The sequence below is a fragment of the Salvelinus fontinalis genome, chromosome 17, assembly GCF_029448725.1.
Source record: "Salvelinus fontinalis isolate EN_2023a chromosome 17, ASM2944872v1, whole genome shotgun sequence".
In the NCBI taxonomy this organism is placed as follows: Eukaryota; Metazoa; Chordata; class Actinopteri; order Salmoniformes; family Salmonidae; genus Salvelinus; species Salvelinus fontinalis.
This window is the reverse complement of record NC_074681.1, coordinates 6,085,833-6,096,754: the sequence shown is the minus strand read 5'-3', so window position 1 is coordinate 6,096,754 and position 10,922 is coordinate 6,085,833. Positions and strand designations below refer to the sequence as shown.

Sequence of the window (10,922 nt, the reverse complement as noted above, 5' to 3'; positions counted from 1 at the left end):
CTGTTTTTTTTGTTTGTTTTTGTATTAGTATTTTTTTTTAACAACGTTTGCATTAATGTTGCATTAGAGTTATACCTTGGCAGTGGATGGATGCAAAATGGCAGATGAGTAAATAAAAGATCAGGACGCCATATTAATTCTACGCTCGTAAATTCTCTTGACCTTTAAAGCCATTTAATGCAGTTTCTCTCTACACTATATTATTTTGAGCCAGGAATCAATTAAGTGTTCTGAAGTGTATGTCCTTTAGGCAGTATATACACCAACGTCAGGATGCATGCAATGTCGCCATGGAGACCTTCTAGGGCCTTCCTTTAATAGCATCAGGCAAGAAACAGACGGAGGAGCAAATCTTTATGGTTTGAGTAATCTATAATCTTTTGGGACCATTATGTGGACACACAGGTTGAAGCACCAACAGTTGGATTACTTTATTTTTCTTTATAAAGGCAAAAAAATATATACAGGAAATGTAGTGGTGGTCTGTAGTTGAGATGATTAAATATCCTCTGGGATTTAAAGTTTTTTGTTTTGTTGCCACAACACGCAGTTTAACACTAACCACGTTTCTATCCACAGTTTTATGTGAGTAAAGTCACACTATATAAAATAAACAAACTAAGACAGCTGTGATGGAAACCGGAAGTTTCAGTTTAATAAATGCCAACAAATAATTCGTTTGTTTGACTTGGTGGGGATCTTTTAGTGTCAGTAAAATGTATCATGCGAGAAATGGGCGGCGGAAACGCATTTATGCGCAAATATTGATATGCGCAAATATTTCAATAAATAACCGTCCTATTGAAGTAAACTTGTAGTCAAGTGATAATATGGTGTGTGGTCCTCTCGTTATGACTTGGGAAACCATGCAGTTTATTAGGCTACAGAAGGTATCAAATTAGCGACAGATTCTCTCGCGAATATTCTAACATCGGCATAAAAACAATCCGCGCATTTTTCCCAACAGAGATGTGTTTCCATCAAATTGACTTGTGGAAGATAAAAAGGCTGTGCGTGATGACATAGTGCCCATAATTAAAACTTTTGCCGTTAAATTCCCATGTACGCTACGGAATAAAAAAAATAGAAGTTAAATTGGTTTCCATCGCATTTTCAACTCAACTGGTGCTTCATGGAAAGTCCTCCGTTTCTTTTTGTGATAAGAGTAACCCACCATGGCTTGGCGCTGTTTACAGTCATTACGAGGGGAAGTGTCCCATCCCTCTGCCTAATTAACAAGGGACAAACCACTTACTCAGAGAAGCCTTCTGAGTGGCTGAAAGACCTGTCAATCACACGGTGGTCCTGCGGAGTTCCATTGAGGAACCACAGTCAACCCACAAGTCGGAAAGTTACATTTCACCAATGCGTCAAAATCTGGGACCGGTCAACTGAAGAGTGAACTACAGTCATAACTTCATCAACTAGAGTTACATTATAACGTTACCGTTTTCCACGACGGTTGTGATTTCTATGGTACTTCATTCTCTCCTTTAAAAATGATTCATTTTGCCGTAAAAGGTCGGCTTCACAGGACCGGATAACTTGACCGCGGTTTGGCGTGTATTCATCTGTAGCTCATGCAGAACCCGTCTCTCGCACGCACCTGAGTCTGAGGACCGTTATGGAGTATTTTTACAAGCTCAACATGTCTTGAAAATGTAACATGTGCTTTTTCAACAGCTTGAACAATTTCAAATACATTTTTTTATAAACAAAACAAGTGAAATTGCTGATGGTCAAGGTACAATTTCTCAATTTGGAATTATAGTTCGACAGGTTGTCGAGAAGAAAAACCCGATGCTGATTTTACTGGGATTAGAAAAAGAGAGCAGGACTTTACTTTACCGGAACGGATGTCAGACACCCACCGTGCGTGAGACCATCCTCTCCCCGTTTACCTGGTGGTAAGACTGGCTACCCCAAAGCGATGGCGTCCGAGGTGGTCTGCGGGCTGATCTTCAGATTGCTTCTACCAATATGTTTAGCAACAGGTATGTTTTACACATGGAAAGGTACCGCATCTCTTTTGCGCATGAAAAATATACCGCGTCTCTATACTGCACTGAATGTGCCATCCAAATAGGCATGAAAACAGTCGGGGGGGAAAAGAAACTCACAGCCATTGCAGATGACAGACTACAATAATATACTAATCATGTATATTAGCCTAATAATAATAGTTATTATACTTTTATGAAGGAATTAAAATATCTTAAACATTTACAGAAGACTAATCAAACGCCTGAGTAGTGTGTTGGGATTCTTGTTTTGCCACTAGTATACAGTTCTCTGTGATTTTGTACTAACCTTGTCTTTTACTGAAATCAATTTATTTATGGACAAAAGCCTAAGATGTGCACATATTATTTCACACGGGTTGATTGTGCTTCTCGTGACCTTTCAGTCCTATTCCAAAACCCTTCTGCTCCAAGTGAATATCTGAAATAGCACGGTTTGTTGATTAGCTGGTCAGGAAAATGTGTCTTATTCCATAAAGCGCTTCTCTTCCCATTCACTTCCTGTTTGTTACTGCCGCATTGCCTTATCAGCTTTTTAGTTGGTCTGGAAAAAGTCATGCCTTCCTCTTAGGTGGTATTTAAAGTAGGCTACCAAAATGGGTTCTAACAGATGTATTACCCGTTTGGTATTGTGTTATAACAGATTTATTACCCGTTTGGTATTGTGTTATAACAGATTTATTACCCGTTTGGTATTGTGTTATAACAGATTTATTACCCGTTTGGTATTGTGTTATAACAGATTTATTACCCGTTTGGTATTGTGTTATAACAGATTTATTACCCGTTTGGTATTGTGTTATAACAGATTTATTACCCGTTTGGTATTGTGTTATAACAGATTTATTACCCGTTTGGTATTGTGTTATAACAGATTTATTGCCATGTTTTTGCTTAAAAACATCTTCCTGGTGAGAGAAATGCAGATTAGAAGTCACAGCCAATCAGACCATCGTTCAGTTTCAAATACTTGAGGCGTAAACATGGATTATTTGTATTAGTTTATCACAAGTATAAATTGTATTCACACGTGTGTCAAGTGATATGCCATGTCATTCTTCAACATTGCCTAGGGTGGTATTGTGTTATAACAGATTTATTACGCGTTTGGTATTGTGTTCTAGGGTGGTATGTGGGTAGACAGGTGAACCAGTAACCGAAAGGTGTCTGGTCCAAGTCCCCGAGGCAAAAGACGATTTTCCATTCCAACCAAATGGACCATAACACATCTATCCTCTTCTATATTCCATTTCCTGTAAACAAACAAACTTCTACATTCCATTTCCTGTAAATACATTTGTCCTGCAGCTGAAGGTTTAACTGGCACCAGTTAATGTACACGTTCATATTAACACAACAGCTTTGTCTACTTATAGTGCATTGTCAAAACAGAGCTGGTCCTATTCACATCTTTTATACAGGTTCCAGTGACTCAGGTTGGCTGCTTGTGTGTTGCATTGTAGGTAGGCCAAGTCTGCTCTGTGTGTGTGTGTGTGTGTGTGTGTGTGTGTGTGTGTGTGTGTGTGTGTGTGTGTGTGTGTGTGTGTGTGTGTGTGTGTGTGTGTGTGTGTGTGTGTGTGTGTGTGTGTGTATTGTACTGTACAGCAAAAGGCTATACTGTGGTAGGCCACAATGGAAAACGATTAAGACATAACCACTAACAACTGTCCACTAGTACAATGTCTGTCTGTGTCCGTAGAGGACCAGGACCAACCACTCTTCTAGCTATCTCTCTCTCTCTCTCTCTCTCTCTCTCTCTCTCTCTCTCTCTCTCTCTCTCTCTCTCTCTCTCTCTCTCTCTCTCTCTCTCTCTGTCTCTCTCTCTCTCTCTCTGTCTCTCTCTCTCTCTCTCTCTCTCTCTCTCTCTCTCTGTCTCTCTCTCTCTCTCTCTCTCTCTCTCTCTCTCTCTCTCTCTCTCTCTCTCTCTCTCTCTCTCTCTCTCTCTCTCTCTCTCTCTCTCTCTCTCTCTCTCTCTCTCTCTCTCTCTCTCTCTCTCTCTCTCTCTCTCTCTCTCTCTCTCTCTCTCTCTCTCTCTCTCTCTCTCTATCACAGCACTGACACCCCAACCAGACCAGGGGCCTTTCTATAGATCAGCTCCATCAGTAGAGATGAGTGTTCCAAACTGCACCCTATCCCCTATGTAGTGCACTACTCTTGACCAGAGCCCTATGGAGATGAGTGTTCCAAACTGCACCCTATCCCCTATGTAGTGCACTACTCTTGACCAGAGCCCTATGGAGATTAGTGTTCCAAACTGCACCATATCCCCTATGTAGTGCACTACTCTTGACCAGAGCCCTATGGAGATGAGTGTTTCAAACTGCACCCTATCCCCTATGTAGTGCACTACTCTTGACCAGAGCCCTATGGAGATGAGTGTTCCAAACTGCACCCTATCCCCTATGTAGTGCACTACTCTTGACCAGAACCCTATGGATATAGGGCACCATTTGGGATGCAGACTAAGGACGATAATGCACCTCTTGACAGGCTAAGTTGAACCCCCGTCTGTCTCTTCCAGAAGCCACGGTGAGGCCACGGCTCGTCTCTGTTAATTGGTGGAAAGTCGTTTTAACAGGATGAATTAATAATGTGGTTGTAGCGGGATGAGAAGGACTGCCTTTCCTGTTATCGTAAACGTACCTTTTAATATTTGATGTTTATTCACAAAGTGCCAATGATCAGGAGTCAGTCCCAGGAACAGGGACAGCTCACAGTAACTGGAAAACTGATAGAGAAGAGAGAAAGCGAAGACAGGGGGGGGTAGCTAATGGAAACATAAACGCTGGATGTTGCTGTGTGTTGTCATGTGAAGAGATGTTTTAGCCTGTAAAAGTTTTTTTTCCTGAGAACGAGCTGATGTCAATGAGGCTGAAAACAATACAACTTATTTTTTATTTTTTTCCTGAACTATTTGTGTTACTTCCTGGTGTTCCTCTGGTGTTACAACAGTAAAAAGTTACTTCCTGGTGTTCCTCTGGTGTTACAACAGTAAAGAGTTACTTCCTGGTGTTCCTCTGGTGTTACAGCAGTAAAGAGTTACTTCCTGGTGTTCCTCTGGTGTTACAACAGTAAAGAGTTACTTCCTGGTGTTCCTCTGGTGTTACAGCAGTAAAGAGTTACTTCCTGGTGTTCCTCTGGTGTTACAGCAGTAAAGAGTTACTTCCTGGTGTTCCTCTGGTGTTACAGCAGTAAAGAGTTACTTCCTGGTGTTCCTCTGGTGTTACAGCAGTAAATAGTTACTTCCTGGTGTTCCTCTGGTGTTACAACAGTAAAGAGTTACTTCCTGGTGTTCCTCTGGTGTTACAACAGTAAAGAGTTACTTCCTGGTGTTCCTCTGGTGTTACAGCAGTAAAGAGTTACTTCCTGGTGTTCCTCTGGTGTTACAGCAGTAAAGAGTTACTTCCTGGTGTTCCTCTGGTGTTACAGCAGTAAAAAGTTACTTCCTGGTGTTCCTCTGGTGTTACAGCAGTAAAGAGTTACTTCCTGGTGTTCCTCTGGTGTTACAGCAGTAAAGAGTTACTTCCTGGTGTTCCTCTGGTGTTACAGCAGTAAAGAGTTACTTCCTGGTGTTCCTCTGGTGTTACAGCAGTAAAGAGTTACTTCCTGGTGTTCCTCTGGTGTTACAGCAGTAAAGAGTTACTTCCTGGTGTTCCTCTGGTGTTACAGCAGTAAAGAGTTACTTCCTGGTGTTCCTCTGGTGTTACAGCAGTAAAGAGTTACTTCCTGGTGTTCCTCTGGTGTTACAGCAGTAAAGAGTTACTTCCTGGTGTTCCTCTGGTGTTACAGCAGTAAAGAGTTACTTCCTGGTGTTCCTCTGGTGTTACAACAGTAAAGAGTTACTTCCTGGTGTTCCTCTGGTGTTACAGCAGTAAAGAGTTACTTCCTGGTGTTCCTCTGGTGTTACAGCAGTAAAGAGTTACTTCCTGGTGTTCCTCTGGTGTTACAGCAGTAAAGAGTTACTTCCTGGTGTCCCTCTGGTGTTACAGCAGTAAAGAGTTTCCCGCTGTCTCCCTTTACTGCTTGTTAGTGTGTGTGAGGTAGAGAGGCAGAGAGAGGCAGAAGGAGGCAGAGAAAAGTAGAGAGAGGTAGAGATAGTTAGAGGGAGACAGCAAGAGAGGTAGATAGAGGCAGAGAGAGTCAGAGAGAGACAACAAGTGAGGCAGAGACAGGTAGAGGGAGGTAGAGAAGAGGTAGAGAGAGGTAGAGCGAGATAGAGAGGTAGAGAAGAGGTAGAGAAGAGGTAGAGAGAGGTAGAGAGAGGTAGAGAGAGATAGAGAGAGGTAGAGAGAGGTAGAGAGAGGTAGAGCGAGATAGAGAGATAGATAGAGGTAGAGAAGAGGTAGAGAAGAGGTAGAGAGAGGTATAGAGAGATAGAGAGAGGTAGAGAGAAGTATATAGAGGTAGAGCGAGATAGAGATAGATATAGAGAGAGAGAAGAGGTAGAGAGAGATAGATAGAGAGAGGTAGAGAGAGGTAGAGAGAGGTAGAGAGAGGTAGAGAGGTAGAGAGAGGTAGAGAGAGGTAGAGCGAGATAGAGAGATAGATAGAGGTAGAGAAGAGGTAGAGAAGAGGTAGAGAAGAGGTAGAGAGAGGTAGAGAGAGATAGAGAGAGGTAGAGAGAAGTATATAGAGGTAGACCGAGATAGAGATAGATATAGAGAGATAGAGAAGAGGTAGAGAGAGATAGATAGAGAGAGGTAGAGAGAGGTAGAGAGAGGTAGAGAGAGGGGTAGAGAGAGATAGAGAGAGGTAGAGAGCGATAGAGAGAGGTAGAGAGAGGTAGAGAGAGGTAGAGAGAGAGAGAGAGAGAGGTCATGATCAGATGATCAGATGAGCTCCTGCATTTTTCAGCATTTTCTTTAAAAAAGATAGATTTAGAGTTAGTTAAACTTGGATTTTTTGTGGAACTGAGAGAGATACAGCTTCAACTGTATTCAACTGTAACTGACTTGATACAGCTTCAACTAGCACTGACGTGTCAAGTGAGAGGTGTCAAAGACCATTAGCCCAACAATGGCAGGAGAGTCGAATAGTCTACCCCAACCAAATGGAGAGGCCTTAGAAGCTGCCTCCCGCTGTTCAGAGGTAATTAAAATACGGTACCCTGTGAGTGTAAAGAATGATAAGGCAAGAAAAGAGCACAAAATGAAGCTCCTTATGGAAAATCAAGAGACACTTTTTGCTGACTATTACAAAAATGGGAACATCAGCAACCTTATCTTCCACACAAACCATCCCCTGGCATGGCACAGTGCTATATTAGCACACTACCCCTCTGTTAAGAGAGGGGGGGTTAACGAGGGGTGGAAACTCAGGATACTTGACAACGAGGACTCTGAGTCAGCTAACATAAATCTATATAAGTCTGGAACAGTATTGGTACAGGGCAACCCCAAACAGTTTCAGCTGGACTTTCACCTAATCAAAGAATTAGCCCAGCAGGAGAAGCTCTCCCTTGATAAAGATACCCCCACCCCAAGTGGGTCAGACCAGACCTCCTCATCATATAACCCCACAGACGAGCAACCCTCAGCAGACAGTCAACCTCCCAGTACAGAGCACTTCTCCCTCATTGAAATGAAGGATAAATTCACCCAGCTGGAGGTAAGGCAGGTGGAGCTGGAACAGCAGGTGATTACACTCCAGTCAGCACAGACCCAGACAACAGTCCAGCACAACAACCCCTTAACCAGACCAGGAGAGCTGGAGGTGGAGAGAGACATATCTGCACTCTGGACAGTGGTGAGACAACTTCAACAGGAGAAAGAGCAGAAGCAGGAGCAGAACAAAGCACTAGAGGAGAGGATCAGACTGCTGGAGGAGAGGGAGAGGGGGATGGAGGAGAGGATCAGACTGCTGGAGGAGAGGTTGAGGGGGATGGCATGTGACAGAGAACAACCCACTAGGGAGGTGGCCATCCCCACAGAGACGCCAGCAGAACAGCCCACCTCAGCACCGGACAAAAGTCTCGACACCACAGCAGAACAGTCCACACCAGACCCTGACCATAGAGTCAACATCACAGCAGAACAGACAAAAGAAAAACCCCAAGCCCAGCAGCTCTCACCCCCCCTGAGCACCCCCCTTGTCAGCCACCCTGATAGCCCTCCTGACAACCCCCCCACACCCACTGAGAACAAACACAAGACACAGATTGTTCTCCTTATGGACTCAAATGGGAAATATATAGAAGAAAAAAAACTTTTTCCCAAACACAGTGTGTCTAAACTCTGGTGTCCAAACACCCAGCGCGCCCTAGACCTTCTGTCTGAGGACAAACTAGGCTCACCTAGCCACATAATAATACACACAGGCACAAACGACCTGAGAGCAAAGCAGGAAAGGGTGGCCACAGCACTGAAGGGAGTGATTGAAAAAGCTTCTTCTACTTTCCCCAATGCACAAGTGGTTATCTCCACCCTGCTACCACGAAAAGACTTCCACCCTGCTACAATACAGCGGGTAAACGCAAGCATTTCCCGTGACTGTGCCTCAAAACCAAATGTTTTCCTGGCCCACCACTCCACCCTGGACTTGAACAGCCTCTATGACCAGGTCCACCTCTATAAGGCAGCAGTGCCCACCTTTGTCCGGACTCTAAAGGACATCGCTCTCAAACGCAGCCCCAACACTTCACACAGGAGCAACAGATCAATAGACACCCCACCCAGACCAGCGAGACACCCTCCAAGACCTGCAGGACCCCCCCCGTGGACCTACACATAGAGGACCCACGCCAAGAGGACTTACATCCAGACCACAGCACCCCCAGACACATCCACACCCCCACCCCAACCAATCAACACCCCCCCACATCAACCATGCCCACACCCCATTTAGGCCCCCTCAGATCAGACCTATGCCACTCCTGCCCACCCCATGCACCCCACCCCCGCAAAGAGGGCATCAACATGGAAGTCACACATACGCCCAGGTAGTGAGCGGGCAAACAGGCCCAACCCCCACTCTTACACTTGCCCAAGCCAACGGCATGTACCAGATGCTCAGCAGGCTCTGCTCACACTTACTGGCCTGAGGCCAAACCACACGGCCAACAACATTGGACACTTTATGGAACAAAAAGCCTTCACTATATCATCCTGGAATATCCAAGGCCTGAGGTCATCTGCCTTTGGCCTAAAGAGCAGGAACACGGACTTCACCAAAGAAATCGGTAATGCAGACATTGTCATCCTGCAAGAAACATGGTATAGCGGAGACGGACCCACTGGTTGCCCTCTAGGTTACAGAGAGCTGGTAGTCCCATCCACCAAACTACCAGGTGTGAAACAGGGAAGGGACTCAGGGGGAATGCTAATTTGGTATAGAGCAGACCTAACTCACTCCATTAAATTAATCAAAACAGGAACATTTTACATTTGGCTAGAAATTCAAAAGGAAATTATCTTAACAGAGAAAAATGTCCTCCTGTGTGCTACCTATATCCCCCCACTAGAATCCCCATACTTTAATAAAGACAGCTTCTCCATCCTGGAGGGGGAAATCAATCATTTCCAGGCCCAGGGACATGTATTAGTCTGTGGCGACCTAAATGCCAGAACTGGACAAGAACCTGACACCCTCAGCACACAGGGGGACAAACACCTGCCTGCAGGTGACAGCATTCCCTCCCCCATATGCCCCCCTAGGCACAACTATGACAACATAACCAACAAAAACGGGTCACAACTCCTGCAGCTCTGTCGTACGCTGGGTATGTACATAGTCAATGGTAGGCTTCGAGGGGACTCCTATGGTAGGTTCACCTATAGCTCATCTCTTGGCAGTAGCACTGTAGACTACTTTATCACTGACCTCAACCCAGAGTCTCTCAGAGCGTTCACAGTCAGCCCACTGACACCCCTATCAGACCACAGCAAAATCACAGTCTACTTGAACAGAGCAATACTCAATCATGAGGCATCAAAGCCAAAGGAACTGAGTAACATTAAGAAATGCTATAGATGGAAGGAATGCAGTTTGGAAACCTACCAAAAAACAATTAGGCAACAGCAAATTCAATCCCTTTTAGACAACTTCCTGGGTAAAATGTTCCACTGCAATAGTGAAGGTGTAAACTTGGCAGTAGAAAATCTTAACAGTATATTTGACCTCTCAGCTTCCCTATCAAATCTAAAAATCTCAAATAGAAAACCGAAGAAAATGAACAACAATGACAAATGGTTTGATAAAGAATGCAAAAATCTAAGAAATAAATTGAGGAACCTGTCCAACCAAAAACATAGAGACCCGGAAAACCTGAGTCTACGCCTTCACTATGGTGAATCACTAAAACAATACAGAAATACACTACGGAAAAAGAAGGAACAGCACGTCAGAAATCAGCTCAATGTAATTGAAGACTCCATAGACTCTAACCAATTCTGGGAAAATTGGAAAACACTAAACAAACAACAACACGAAGAATTATCTATCCAAAATGGAGATGTATGGGTAAACCACTTCTCCAATCTTTTTGGCTCTATAACAAAGAATAAAGAACAAAAACATATACATGATCAAATACAAATCCTAGAATCAACTATTAAAGACTACCAGAACCCACTGGATTCTCCAATTACCTTGAATGAGTTACAGGACAAAATAAAAACCCTCCAACCCAAAAAGGCCTGTGGTGTTGATGGTATCCTTAATGAAATGATCAAATATACAGACAACAAATTCCAATTGGCTATACTAAAACTCTTTAACATCGTCCTTAGCTCTGGCATCTTCCCCAATATTTGGAACCAAGGACTGATCACCCCAATCCACAAAAGTGGAGACAAATTTGACCCCAATAACTACCGTGGAATATGCGTCAACAGTAACCTTGGGAAAATCCTCTGCATTATCATTAACAGCAGACTCGTACATTTCCTCAATGAAAACAATGTA

At 43.8% G+C, this 10,922-nt stretch overlaps 1 protein-coding gene across 1 annotated transcript in view; it reads left to right on the top strand.

Moving 5' to 3' along the window:
- The first annotated feature begins 1,523 nt into the window (after positions 1–1,523).
- The window catches only part of LOC129814522 (piezo-type mechanosensitive ion channel component 2-like), a 160,752-nt gene continuing 151,353 nt past the window's right edge, over positions 1,524–10,922 (top strand). The window contains exon 1 of the mRNA XM_055867708.1: positions 1,524–1,994. Within this exon, the coding sequence (XP_055723683.1) occupies positions 1,931–1,994 (64 nt within the window). The 5' untranslated portion in view covers positions 1,524–1,930. The remainder of the gene's footprint in view (positions 1,995–10,922) is intronic.